The sequence below is a fragment of the Gracilinanus agilis genome, chromosome 6, assembly GCF_016433145.1.
Source record: "Gracilinanus agilis isolate LMUSP501 chromosome 6, AgileGrace, whole genome shotgun sequence".
NCBI lineage: Eukaryota > Metazoa > Chordata > Mammalia > Didelphimorphia > Didelphidae > Gracilinanus > Gracilinanus agilis.
In genome coordinates this window covers 7,325,629-7,340,201 of record NC_058135.1, presented here as the reverse complement: position 1 = coordinate 7,340,201, position 14,573 = coordinate 7,325,629, and the positions used below count along the sequence as shown (strand labels likewise).

The 14,573-nt window shown below is 44.8% G+C and overlaps 1 protein-coding gene across 1 annotated transcript in view; it reads left to right on the top strand.

Annotated features, from left to right (window-relative positions):
• The window catches only part of FGF2 (fibroblast growth factor 2), a 58,604-nt gene that overhangs the window by 41,961 nt on the left and 2,070 nt on the right, over positions 1 to 14,573 (top strand). The window contains 1 exon segment of the mRNA XM_044680690.1: positions 4,864 to 4,967. Within this exon segment, the coding sequence (XP_044536625.1) occupies positions 4,864 to 4,967 (104 nt within the window).

Sequence of the window (14,573 nt, the reverse complement as noted above, 5' to 3'; positions counted from 1 at the left end):
TCAGAATTGTCCTGGATCACTGCATTGCTGCTAGTACAGAAGTCCATTACATTCGATCGAGGAGCTCACAATTCAATGGGCATCCTTGTGGATGAATGTGATAGAATGATGGAAATGGGTCATGGGAGTTGAATGATGCCAGTAGGTTTGTGAGAACAACACTGCTATTTGTCCTTTGCTTCAGACAGGACCAGTGACATTAGTGAGTTGGAATTCAGGGAGGCAGAATTGCCCAAATTCCTCAGCCTCACATTCTTCCAGAGATATCCAAGTCCAGTGGCAGGACAAAAGGCTGGGGGTGGCCTGATATTCAGTGGATGCATCCTCAGCTCATATGTCAGAGCTCTTCATGGATGTTGGAACAGATGGTTCTTGTCCACCGTTCCACTGGAGGAAGTCTTCACATGTTTGTGATAGGCATCCTCCCAACTCAAAGATGAGTCTGAGGCCTGTTGGCTCTCTTCAATCTGGTTTATCCCGGCTGCTGAGACAGTTTTGCCAGGGTGTGGCTGCTACAGCTTGGAGCCATAGGTGAGAGCTGGGTAAAAGGCAGACAGTAAAGGTGGAGGGGCAGCCTTGTAAAGAGCTTAGTAGACCCTCGCACCAGAGGTGCTAGGCCTAATGGACATCCCATACACTCCTTCAGGGACAACTGTGTGCATATTGAAGACTCTAAGTGTGTGAGGACAGGGGCTGGGGAGAGAGGGGAAGCTCTGAGAGATGGACTGAAATCCATGAGCAACGAAGGAAATTATCTGGTAGGTGCATCCAGAAAGGTCCCAGAGATAGCAGAAGGGTTGGTCTGGAAGTGCTGGTCATGAGGAGCAAGGAGTACACTAGTCTAGGCACAGCATTTTAGCAGACATGGAGAAAAGGGCTGGTGCCTTCTTGGGGGAAGCCATGTTTCCATGGGTAAGAAGATGGAAAGAATTAGAGAAGAAGAGATTTAAGGGTAGAAATGGGTTTCCAGAGGTCAAGAGGAATAGGAAGGAAGAGCAGGAGAAGGATTTTGTTGGGATAACTTCTCTGCAGTCTACAAGCCTTTTCTTCATTCCCAGTGATATTTTTGCCATTCCTTCTACACCTTTGCAATGGAGCCATTAAATATTGAATATTTGTTGATTTTTTTTTTACCAAATTCTTTTTTTTTACCTTCCATCAGTACTGTGTATCAGTTCCAAGGCAGAAGAGTGGTAAGGGCTAGGCAGTGGGGGTTAAGTGACTTGTCCAGAGTCACACAGCTGGAAGTATCTGATTTGATTTGAACCCAGGACTTCCCATCTCTTGGCCTGGCTCTCAATTCATTGAGCCATCTAATTGCCTCCTACCAAATTCTTTATTGAGATTTCTCTACCTCTCTGGCCTCCACAACAAATGTTGGCACATATGAGAACTGCAAGACCCAAAATGTCTGATGAAGTTATCGTCCTTCTTGACCTCCGTAGCCTTGGATATTGTCAATCCTCCTCTTCTCCTGGATAATCTCTTTTCTAGGCTTTCCTAATTCTTCTCTTCCTTCTCCTCCTCTGACTGACTAACATGTCTGCTTCTCCAAGAAAAACCTTTCCATTTAACTCCAACTTTTCTCTCTCTCTGGGTTTCGCCATCTATCAGGAATGTCAAGAATGGTATGATTCAGTTCCTCCAGTCCCATTTAAATCGCTGTTGATAGAGGAGCCAAAAAAGAATGATTCTTAACCCTTTCTTCCTCCTTTCTAATGCTTCAGAAGTAGGAGCAGCCCAGAACTAAGGGAAGCCATTTTGTACTCTTCTCCTTTCCCTGCTCCTTCGATTTTCTTCCCTCTTATTTCCTTATGTTCTTGTAGGCAAAGATTTCATTGCCACAGTAAGCCCCTCCCTATTGGACTCGTCTGGGCCACAGAAAGTAGACAGTCTGGTGCCAGGACCATTTCTGAGAGCCCCACCTTCCTTGGTTGAACCTAGTACACCTTGCTGGCATCACTTCGAGAGTCCAGGGCTGTTCTGTGCCCTGAAGTGACGTCACAGTTGGCTTTGAGAATATTGACTGTAAATAAACACACAGACATGCACAAGCAGACGAGGGATTCAAGAAGGGCCTCAGCAAATGTTAGTAAGTTGACCGTGTAACTTGTGTTAGAGTTTAAATGTCTTTGATAAAACGTGAATATTCTGGATGTGAACGGTTTTATTGAGGGTTTGAATGCTTATTTTATTGGCTACTTGTTGGAACCATTATGTTCGTAAGAAAAATATAGATTAAAAAAAATGCAATGTAACATGAGGTGGTGTGATGTTTTTGCACAATTAATATCACAAGAGGGCATCTGTGGGCTAACCTTAGACCTAATCGTCATGTATACGTCATGAACACCTTTGGAAGTCCAGTAAAGCCGACGGACCTCTTAGAATAATGTTTTTTTAATGCAGAAGGCCAAATAGATGGGATTGCTTAGGGAACCAATTATACTGATAGTTTCTACATTCAATAAAACTTTATTTAAAAATCCGACAATCATTTATACTCGAGAACTGTATAAAAATGGTCCCACTGGTCAGCGTTTGGCCGAGCCCTGAGTGGGAGAGCATCCTTCAAGCTCTCTGTAGCCGACTGTAGCTTCCCTTTTCCCCTCAAGTGCCTCAAGCAAAGAAAATACATCCAGACCAGTGATGTCTTCTTGGATAAAGCAGCTTTCTCTTTGTACTTATTTGTAGACAATAGGTAAGACAGAAACTGAATTAGCATGTAAACATAACAGATACTCTCCCTGGAAGGAGAGGAGAGAGAGGGAGGCTCTAGTCTTCCTTTCTCAGCTGCATGCTGCACACACACACACACACACACACACACACACACACACACACACACACTGATTCAGTTGTGTCCAATTCTATGTGACCCCTTTGGGTTTTCTTGGCAAAGATGCTGGAGTGGTTTGCCATTTCTTTTTCTAGCTCATTTGATAGATGAGGAAACTGAGGCAAACAGATTTAAGTGACTTGCCCAGGGTCACACAGCTAGTAAGTGTCTGAGACAGGATTGGACCTCAGATCTTCCTGACTCCCGGACTGGCATCTGATTCCCAGTGCCAACTAGCTGCCATATCTCTTATCCCATCCATCTATCAAATCTACAGTAGCAGCAGAGGCCTTGGATCCCTGGGACTTCCTCTTGTCTCTTTGTGTTTTGGTTGTGTCTCCAAACTCTCTTCTCTCCTAATCCCAAGCTTACTTCTCACTTCTTGTGAGATTTCTGGTTTCCCCTTGCCCTACTTCTAAGATGAAAACAGGCCGGCAGGCACTGGGGATTTCCTTCTTGCCTGCAATTCCTGATCCCTGGTGCCCAGCTCCAGAAGACACTGGACTGTTAGGTCAAATAGGGCACTAAGCACCCTTCATTCCTTAAAGGACTGTTTTACAGCTGTGAGGTCAGCAAAAATGGAAGAAGCAGAAATGGTCTATAGCAGTGATTCCCAAAGTGGGCGCCACCGCCCCCTGGTGGGTGCTGCAGTGATCTGGGGAGACGGTGATGGCCACAGGTGCATTTGGGGGCGGTGAATAACTGTAAGGGGGCAGTGACAGTATGTGACAAGGGGCTAAAGTCATATTTTTCTGGAAAGGGGGTGGTAGGCCAGAAAAGTTTGGGAACCACTGGTCTGTAGCTTGATACATTACCTCTGTGCACACTTTTGTCCACAAGAGGAAGTTGAGTGGATTTGATCACTACTTTAGGTGGTCCAAGATCCACCATCGGAGCCTATTTGTTATCTCTAGATGGCATTCCATTTTCATCTCCATGGCTTTTCTCAACTGCCCTTCATTTTGGGAATGGGCTCCTTCACTCCCATCTCTTGGAATCTCTAGCTTCTTTCAAGGTTCATCTTCAGAAGTTTCTTCATTACTTGGGTGTTAGTGCCTCTCCCCCACTCCCTACTCCTAAATATTTATTTTGTATATATCAGGTATATATTCATTAATTGATGTATTTTATCTTCCTGGTATGTATGCTTCTTGGGGGCAGGGAAAGAAAACAAAACATTTCTATTCGTAACACAAAAACACTTTGGTATTTGTCATGGTGCCTGACACATAGTACGGGTTTAATAAATGCAAGTTGGTTGACCATCACGCACAATGACCATGAGAAAGAAGTCTTCAAGGACTCTAGAAATGGTGGTTCCTCTTATTTCTGTTCTTTTCCCTCTCTCCCTAACTCATTATTTCATTTTTTGAAATCTTGTCCCCTATCTACTACTCAGCTGGAACCTCACTCCATTCTGGGACCATTCCTAGGGTCGTACCACCTCAAGACGTTGGTCATCAAAAGAACATTTTCAAGGGGCAGCTAGGTGGCACAGCACAGAAAGTTCCAGGCCTGGAGTTGGGAGAACTTGGGCTCAGAACTGGCCTCAGATTCCCTCCCAAGCTGTGTGACCCTGGGCAAGTCACTGAACTCCTTTTTCCCAGTCTTTAGCCTTCTGTCATAGAGCTGTTACTAAGGCAGAAGTAAGGATTAAAAAAAAAAATACATTTTCTGAAATACTTAAGGTACTGTATAGCTAAAGTCCCGCCTATAAATGTGGGCCAAGTCACCCCTTTGGCATCCATTAAAGTTGGTGTCTGGGGGGATTGTGTTTGAAAAAGAGCAGCAGATTTGGTGTTAGAATGACTGGGATTTCATTCTGGTCTGCTATTCAGTGCCTATGTGACCTTGGCTGTGTCCCTTCACTTGTCTCTGGGCTTAGTTTTCTCCCCTTTAAAATGTGGGTGGTGGGTCCCCAACATCTCAGAAACCTAGGACGACATCCTCCCTCTCTTGTCAGGGTGTATAGTAGCAGTGACCCAGCAATCACTGGCCCCCTGTTTTTTGTTTCTTTTTCACAGTTAAACTACAACTTCAGGCAGAAGAGAGAGGAGTAGTGTCCATTAAAGGAGTATGTGCCAACCGCTATCTTGCCATGAAGGAGGATGGCAGATTATTGGCTTTGGTAAGTAATGTTTCTTTCTTTCTTTTACCAGATGTTTTCTTTTCTATATTTAGAAGTAGCCGCAGTTGTCATAACAGAAAATAGTTTATTGCCAAATTTCGAAAGTTTCCTTATATTAAAGTTGTATCAGAATTGACTTATGTGGATTTTTTTTGAGGGGGCAAGGATAGAGGGAAACGTCCCAGACCTGTGATTTTATTGGTGTCTACAAGGAATTGAACTGTGCATAGTTTCCAGTGTGGAATTTCCCTCTACCAGTGCAGATTTGTAATTGGCAGGTATATGATCTTACAGTATTGCCTGAGTCAACAAGAATATGTTTCAAAGACAGAATTTGAATCGATGCCTTCATTTTTCAAAATTCTTTATGCAGAAGGCAGCTAAGTGACTCAGTGGATTGAGATCCAGGCCTAGAGATGGAAGGTCCTGGGTTCAGATCTGGCCCCAGACACTTCCTAGCTGTGTGACTCTAGGTAAGTCACTTACCCCCATCGCCTTGGAACCAATACACAGTACTGATTCTAAGATGGAAAGAAAGAGGTTAAAAAAAAAAAGACTATCCCCTCTACTATGCCAACTTTCAAAGGGACAAACCTAACAGTGAAATTGTAGGTCTTGTCTTTGAAACGCAGCAAACTAAATACTTAAAAATGAGTAAATGATTTTGATTTTTTTTATTATGGCTCGCAAATACAAATAGCAAAAAGACATTGTTACTCCTTGTTGAGCCCTTGAAGACAAATAGTTTGAATATACAAGAGGAACAAAATGCATAGCTGTGAAATTGGAGGCAGCAAGGTGCTTTGGAAAGCACACCTGGAACTGGATGCTGCTTTCATCATGTATTACCTCTATGGACTTGGAAAACTCATTTCCCATGTATAGGCCTTATTTTCCCCACATATAAAAAGAAGGAGTTGGTCCTAGTTGTGTGACCCTGGACAAGTCACTTAACCCTGTTTGCCTAGCTCTTGGTCTTCTGTCTTAGAGTTGTTACTAAGACAGAAATTAAGGGTTTACTTTAAAAAAAAAAAAAGGCAAAGAGAAATTGGACTAGTCATCTCCTAAGTTCCCTTCCAGCAAAGGAAAAGAGAGGAACTGCCTTGTATCCTCTCTTTCTTACGTTGTGGAAGAAAAGCTCCCTTCTGATACTTTAGCATATACCTCAGTGAAAGATTATTCCATACATTGCTGCAAGCCATGACAGGGAGAAGCAACGACTGGCACAGGGAGGCTCTGTGGAGCAAACGGGCTTCTGAAAAGGATCCATTTCCCACACATATGTGGAGGGCACAGAAAACGTGTCCCAACACAGTCTGAGAGTTGGGGCTGCTTTGGGAGCAGTGTGCTGTATTTAAGGAAAGGGGGAGTCTGGCTGGGTTCTCTTGGGATCCTAGAGTTTGGGAATCAGGCATCTAGAGTTGGGAGTGACCTGAGAGACCATTAAGTCCACCTGCCCATCTCCTGTATTTTTTAGAGAAGGAAACTGAGGCACAGAACTGTCAAGTCTAGTTGCTTGTCTGCTCCTCCGCTGTGCCACCTCATAAGAGCTGGGGGGTGAAAGGAGGGAGGGGAATAAAGGAAGGCAAAGGGTGGAGTTAGTGGTGATTGCCCATTTAGCACCGAAGTGGAGGCTCATTCTACAGTTCTATTACTCACTGTCAAGAAGGGAAAATTCTGTGGTCCTGTTTCTGCGTCACCACATGACAAGTATTTTCCCTTCCTCAGCCTGGCTGATATCTGTCTGGAGGGAGGGGGAGCCTGTTGCCCTCATGGTCGGTGGCGGGCAGGCGGCAGCCTCCCGTTCGCGGCACTCGCTCCCAGCTCTCCAGACCTGAGTGAGACAAGCTAGAATGAGCTACAGCCTTCACAAGGAGACGTTTGTGGGTGCAGATCTGCAGGAGGAGGAAGAGAAAGGAAACCACGAGTGGAGCTGCGTCCCCAAAGGCTCGGGAGAGCCGTGCAGAATGTTTATGCGTCATGACGGCTCCTTGTCCGGGGAAGCGCTTGTTATTCTCACCTCGGTTTTCCTTTGCCTTCCCTCAGCCTTGTCGTAGTAGCATTCTAAAGGGTTTCCCCTGTGGCAGTCTGGGGAAGAAGTCTTCGGCCCCCTTCTCAGCATCATGTTTTTAAATGCAAAAATAAAACACAGAAGATTACAACAGGAACCCAAAGTTGGTGGAGGAAAAGGGTTAATTTCCCCCTAGATGCATAGGCCCCTTCCAGTCTATCCCCACATTCCCCGGGTCTATGGACTCCAGGTTAAGAAGCCCTATTCTGGGCCAGCATCATTCTACTTGGGACTGAGAACTCATTTTCCTAACATAGCAGCCTTTGTCGAGGGCTGCTTTTTTATCTGTATGCTTGCATCTCTCCACACCTCGGGGACCTCATTCAGTCCTACACATGCCTGTGTACAGAGCCCTTTCAGAAGACTTCAGGTGGTGTGGGAATGCCCCACCCCCGGGGCAGGTCATGATCCTTCTATAATGTCATGGCTTGCTATGGGTGAAAAAGAGCATCCAAACAGATGTAGCCAACTAGTTAGTCTTCGGTTTGGAAATGGTCCATCTAGGGGGCAGCTGGGTGGCTCAGTAAATTAAGAGTCTAGACTGGAGGCAGGAGGTCCTGGTTCAAATCTTGCTATAGATACATTCCAGCTGTGTGACCCTGGGCAAGTCACTTGAGCCCCATTGTCTAGCCCTTACCTCTCTTCTGCCTTGGAACCAGTACACTGTATTGAGTCTAAGCCAGAAGTGAGAGTTTAAAAAAAAAGAAGGAAAAAGAAACGTCCATCTCTGAACCCATATTTGGGATCATAGGACATAGACCATAGACCATAGATTTAGAGCATTCAATAATAACAAGTGCTGATATCTGTAGAGTGCTTTACACATGATAGTCCCGATTCTCCAATTTTGTCCTAAGAACTAGGGAGCAGCCACTGTTACCACTATTGCTGGTGCCTAGGGAGTATTCTAATTACTCTGCCTCAATTACCCTAGAATGTTCTCCTTCCTCACTGCTGCTTTGTTCTAACCTCTGGTCTTTCAGCTCAAGGCTCATATCCTTCCAGGGGTCTTTCCTGTAAGGATATGGGTTAGTTCACATGGGTGGGCCTCTCCTTTACTCCTGGATAGGCACAACCCCCTGCTTTTGTACTTATCACTAGTCTTTGTAGCTCTTCCCACCATGTAACTGCCATCAAGAAGTCACTTAACCAGTCTGTGCCTCAGTTTCCTTCTTTGAAAAATAAGGGGGATGGGGAGGTGGACATAATTGTCTCCCAAGGTCTCTTCCAATTCTAGGTGTATGATCCCATGATAACCTAGACCTATGTGGGTGAACATATGGCATGCGTGCTGGATATGCTGGAGGGGGCTGCTCCCTTCCCCTGCTCTTCCATGTGCCTAAGGACATTTCTCACTTCATCCGCCTCTCTGCTCAGCAGCCCGATGGGAGGGCTTCCTCCCTCTCCCATCTGGGATAAGGTTGGGGGCTCGCATGCGGTGTGAGGATGAAGTTTGGGCATGCGGTCTCAAAAAGGTTTGCCATCACTTACTAAACAGACTTCCCCTTCCCTTCAGTCTACCTACCTCTATCACATCTGGCTAGCTCATGTCTGTCTTCACCTTTATTTGGATCTTACTTTATTGCTTCTATTTTTTTATACCACCTTCATTTATTTTTTTTAAGTTAAATTTTGTTTTATTTTCAGGTCTGAACTGTTACTCTCCCACTTCTCTTTCCTCTATCTGTCCCTTGTGAGAAAGCAAGAAAAACACAATACACCACAAATATGTATAGTCAAGCAAAGCAAATTCTGGCATTGACCATGGAATCATAATAGTAAAAATAACAACAGTAATAATGACAACTAACACTTTTATAGTGCTTACTGTATGCCAGGCACTGTGCTAAGCACTTTACAATGATGATCTCCTTTCCAAAGAAAAATAATGCATCTCAGTTTGTGCTCTGAGTTTGTCATGCCTCTTTCTGTAGGTGGTTAGCCTGGCATGTTTCGCTGGGAGTTCTCAAAAACGATGATTTCTCATTGTGTTGATCAGAGTTCCCAATAGTCTTTATGGTGTGGTTGTTAGTGTAGAATTTGATTCTGGTTTTGCTCGCTTCACTCTGCATCAGTTATACATGTTTTCTCAGCTTTCTCTGAGACCATGTCCTCCATCAGCAACATATTCCATCACAGTCCTACACTATAACTTGTTCATCCATTTCCCAGTTGATAGGAATATTGTGCCCAACATTTGACTCTCTCAGTGTTCTGGTGCTTCCTTGAGGCTCTGATGCTTATTACCTTGTTCCCAGAGGCTCAGCCCTTGAACTTTTATCCTGTGGAAAAATGTTCACAGTGTCCCACTTCTTTCAGGGAAAGTTGCTAACCTTTTGGAATCTTTTTTTTTTCCACCACCAGGTATCACAGTCGTCCCACCCTTTATCCAAAGGATCTTTTAAGTAGCTGTGAGAATGCCTCCTTGGACTACTCAAATGAATCTCTGTTTCTTACTCCTCAGTAGAGTCAACCCTCTCAGAGCAGCTAAATGGGGTTATGCAATTACTCTGGGCCATTTGGATCTCTAAAAGAGGGAGGGAAGGGCAGAGTTGTAGCTCTGGCAACTTCTCCATGAAGTTGAAAAGCCACCCTTTCTTAAGATGTGAAATAAGGGATTTGAACTAGGTGATATCTTAGGTCTTTTCCTGTTCTAGGCCAAAGTTGTAATCTTATAAACCTAAGAAATGACAGAAGCCTAGAAATGGATAAGTTTATGGAGTGTAACTTTATTAGCATAAGGAAATAACCAGTTAGCCACAGATTAATGTGGAAGACATAAGAGTATGGGCAACCAATCCTCATTCCAGTGGGGACATTTGGAAAGAGCTTGGACTCACAATCCAAACATCACAGCATGTGAATCCTGGCTCCACTACTGATTAGTTGTGACTTTGAGCAGACTTTCTGAGACTTGGTGCCTTCATTTATATGAGGGAGATAACGTTTATCCCTTCTTCCTCACCAAGTTGTTGCAAAGATCTAATAAGAACTGTAAAGGACTAACCATTGAGTGTTCTAGAGATGAAAGTGGTGATTAGAGTCTCCCTATACCAAGAACATTTCATAGTAGGTTCACCTCATTTCTTTTTTTGTCAGTTAGACCAGTAGATGTGAATGTCGTGAATAAATTTTACTTAAAAGTATTTCATTATTATGAGAAAGGAGAGGCGTGGAATCTGCTCAGGTAGACTAGAATCATGTTCATATTTCAGTATCAACATGGCAGGTCTCTAGTGGAGTACCTCAGGGATTGGTGTTTGGCCTGATGCTAACATTTATAATCAAGTAATTGATTAAAGGCATAGGTGGTATATTCATCAGACTTGCAGATAACATAAAGTTGGAATGGATAGCTCATACAATACGTGACAAATTCAGGATCCAAAGGTATTTTGTTGGGTTAGAACATTGGACTGAATTTAATAACATGAAATTCATTAGGGATAAAATTAAAGTTGTATTCTAATCAGCTTTACAAATATAAGATACACAGTTAAACAAAAATAATTCTTAACTTAGATCTGGGGGTTTCAGTGGGTCCCAAGCTTTACATGAGTCAGCAATGTGATGGGGTAGCCAAAAGAACTAATGAGATTTTGTACTGCCTTAAGATGGGCAGAGATTCCAGGAAGGGGGAGGGTACACTGTGTTCTTGTCTGACCTCACTTAGAGAATTGTGGGCAGTGGTTTGAGAAGGATGTTGATAAGCTGAAATGTCCGGAGAGAGCAACCAGGATGGTGAAGAGTCTTGAGTCCATGTCAAATGAGAATCTGTTAAAAAACTATATATGTTTAGCCTGAAGAGAAGATCATGGGAGGGCACGAGAGGTATATTGAAAAACTATTGGAAACACTATCTTGCACCTCAGAGATGTATTTTTTTCAACCTTTCTGGATACTGCAAATGCTCTATGGCATGGGAAGATCCATCTCAAGGTATTTTGTATTTACTCCATATTATTTTTTAAGCTTCTTGAAGCTAGGCACTATTTTTCTTTTTTCTTTGAATCATCAGTTCTTGCCACATAGTGGGGGCTTAACAAATGCTTGTAAAATGAGTTAAAGTGCTTTGTGAATCAGAAACGTACAAATCCAGCTCAGTGGCTTCATTCCCTTTTGGGATCTGGTGAAATTTAGGGTCCTTCTTGTCTTCCTTTAGTCAGTGTTTCTTACTTGCTTCCAGGGGCAGGTTTCCTCTTCCTTTCCCATTTGAAGGAGAGATTACTTTAGTCCCCACTTCATCCTCATCTTGTCTGTTCTTGACCCTGGTCTCTACTCCTCCTGACCCACTGTGACCTCAAGAGGTTCTCTCAGTGATAGCTGGGGCACTGCCAGTGAAGTGTGTAATAACAAAAGATGACAATGCGTGTGGCCTTTTCAAGGAAGTGAATCAGCCATAATTATTAATGCATTCAGGATGGCCAGGAAGAGAGAAAGCCCTTTAAACTCAGGATGTGACAAAACATGGAGGGTGAATCATGATGGTGTCTGTCCCAGCCCTCTTTTGGCTCCCATACAGTGGCAGGGGTGGTGGGGAGACGGAAGGAGACGCCACACAATCTTCTCCTTAGCCATGCCCAGCATTATTCACCAGGGTTTGAAAATGACCGCCTTTTCCAAGTCTGGATTTCAATGAATGGTTCTGATTCTGTCATGATCGAGTCACTGATGTGTCCTGTCACTGAAAACCCAGTGAGTTTCCATCAATCATAACTAGAGGGACTGTGGCCTCAGTGTCTCTGGGCTGGGGTTAGCCATTGATGAGGCTGGAATGAATGAATGAATGAATGAATGAACATCAAATTAGTACTATGTGCAGAGGGCTGGGGATATAAATAGAAAAGCTGAATAATGAACCCAAATCTCTACAGCTTCATGGTAGGTGATACAGAGGGATATGGTGGATCCTGCTCTCTTGGATGGTATACTTTTGAGGCCAAGTAGACAGTTAGAAAAGATGACAGGTGCTAATTTGTTGTTGTTATTCAGTCATTTCAGTTGAGTCTGACTATAGGACTCTATCTGGGGTTTTCTTGGCAAAGATATTGAAGTGGTTTGCCATTTCTTTTTCTAGCTCATTTAAAAAAATCCTTACTTCCTTCTTAGTATTAACTCTTTAAGACATGAGGGCAAAGGCTAAGTAAACGGAGTCAAGTGATTTGCCCAGGATCACAGAGCTAGGAAGTGTCTGAGGTCCTCTTGCCTCCAGGTCTGACTCTCTATCCATCGTCCCACCTAGCTACCCCTTCTCCAGTTCATTAGACAGATGAGACAATTGAGGCTGGTTCTGATTCTGTCAGGATTGAGTCACTTAGTGGTCTGACACTGAACTGTCACCCAGTGAGTTTCCATTGATCATGACTAGAGGGACTGTGGCCTTAATGTCTCTGGGCCGAGGTTAGTCATTGATTGGACTGGAAATGAATGAATGAATGAATGAATGAACATTAAACTATTACCAATGTCTGAGGATGGATTTGAACTCATGGAGATGAGTCTTCTTGACTCCAGACCTGGTGCTCTATCCACTGAGCTTAAAGACTTTAAGTTTTTTCATTTCTAAAAGAGTTTCTTCCATGTTCAAGTTGGGACCTCACCTGTTGCTCATGTGGGTACCACATGGAAGAGTTCTCAGATTTGTCTGGCTCTCTAAGCACCGTTTGGAAATATGGCATTCTCCTTGACTTTCCAGAGGGTGGGTAAAGCATTGGCACTGGAGTGCTTGCAATTTCACCTTGGGCACTTGTCATCGTTGTGACCCCAAGCAAGCCACTCACTTCTGAGACTCAACCAACTCCCTAAAACTTGCCTATTGAGTTATGATGGCTGTGATCTGTTTTGGTGAAGGATATTCCTTGGCATTGTGGAATATGGAATATTTGTATTGGATCTGGAATGAGGTCCCAGCAGCTGCAGAGCCCCAGGTCACAGAACCAGGGTTTGAATCCCAGCCCCAGTTCTTAGCTGTGTGATGATAAGTCAGTCACCTAACTTATCTGAGTCCCAGGCATCTCTTGTGGCCTAGCAGTCTGAAAGCTGGGAAGACGGAGGCTTGACTCCTACCCCCGTCCCATATTAGCTGTGTGCCCCAGACAGGACTTGGCTTCTCTGGGCTTCTTTCGGATGTGGGGAGACCCCCCCCCAAGTTTTTTTCCAGCCCTAAATCTATATTCCTGCAGAGTTACAAACAGGTTGTTGCTATCTGCCTTGGTAGAGGGAGTTTCCACACTGAACACAGTCTTGGACGTATCATTCGGCCAAACATCCTGCTAGGGTGTTGTCAAACTTCAAAACATGTGGCTGATAAATTTTAAATGTCTTCTTGCCCTTCCCTCTCCCATTGCCTATTCCTGATGCAACAGTCCACTTGTGGAAAGTCACTGGGATGGAGTCATTGAGTTGTTCCCCCCTGCCTGGAAAGCTCTCCCTCTTCCCCTGCCCCTCCTGGTTTCCCTGACTTGCCTCAAGTCCCAAATAAATCCCTCCTCTTCCAGGGAGCCTTTCCCCATCCTCCACCCCTCTTGTGCCTGCCCGCTGTTGATTATCCCACATATATCATGGCTGCATGTAATTGTCCCGTGCCGTGTCCTCCCCTGGCCTGGGAGCTCCTGAGAGGGGGATGGGGTTTTGGCCTTTAGATCCCCAGCACTTAGCACAGTGCCTGGAGCATCGTAGACTCTTGGGACAGCTCCCAGCCTGACTGTGGGGGGAGGCTTGTTAACAGCTCTCGGCAGCGATGGCCACAGCTGTTCTGTGTTGGGGTAAAAGGGGGGAAATTGGGTATCTGCATTCTTTGAGGATGGAAGGTCCTGGCTGCTGTTAAAGTCCTTTCTGCCCCTTCCAGCTTCCCTCCTGTAGGGGCCATCCTAGCTCCCCTGCCAAGTCCATCCCTCACTCTTACAATGCTAGGTTCCTTGGCAGGCCTCCATACCACAGCAGGCAGCCGTCTGGCCTCTCTCACACTCATCGGGGTGATCCTCAGATGAAAAAGCCCTCGCTCCCCAGAAAACCAAGGGAAGTGGTCGCGGCGGTTGTGGGCGAGAAACACTTCAGAGTCAGGCCGACACGTACTTATGGGTCTGGGGTTGCCCACAGCAGCGGCAGCTTTGAGGGGGAACCCGAGAGTCTGTCATTAAGAGGCCACTTGGTGATGGACTAGGACCTTCCCCCCAAGACTCTGGATGACGGCGCCCTCCCGGAGGCTTGATTCTCCCCACTGGGCGTTAGACGTCACTAGGCGTCTTCTGGTGCCTCGATTCCTCGTCTCTACACTGGGTGTTTGAGTTCTGAGGCCCCCCTGCTGTGGCTCTGAATCCGCGATGCTGAGTCTCCGTTATCATTCCCATTCGTAGAATTCCTTCAAGTTTTTGGACTGCTTTCCAACTCTGAGAAGCAAACATAGCAAGTATTCTCATTTTGCAGCTGAGGAAACTGTCTCAGAGAAATGATGTCATTTGGCCAAGTTCATCACTCTTCCCATTCATCAGCAATACGAACAAAGATAAAATCAGGAAGGAGGCTTTTGACATTCA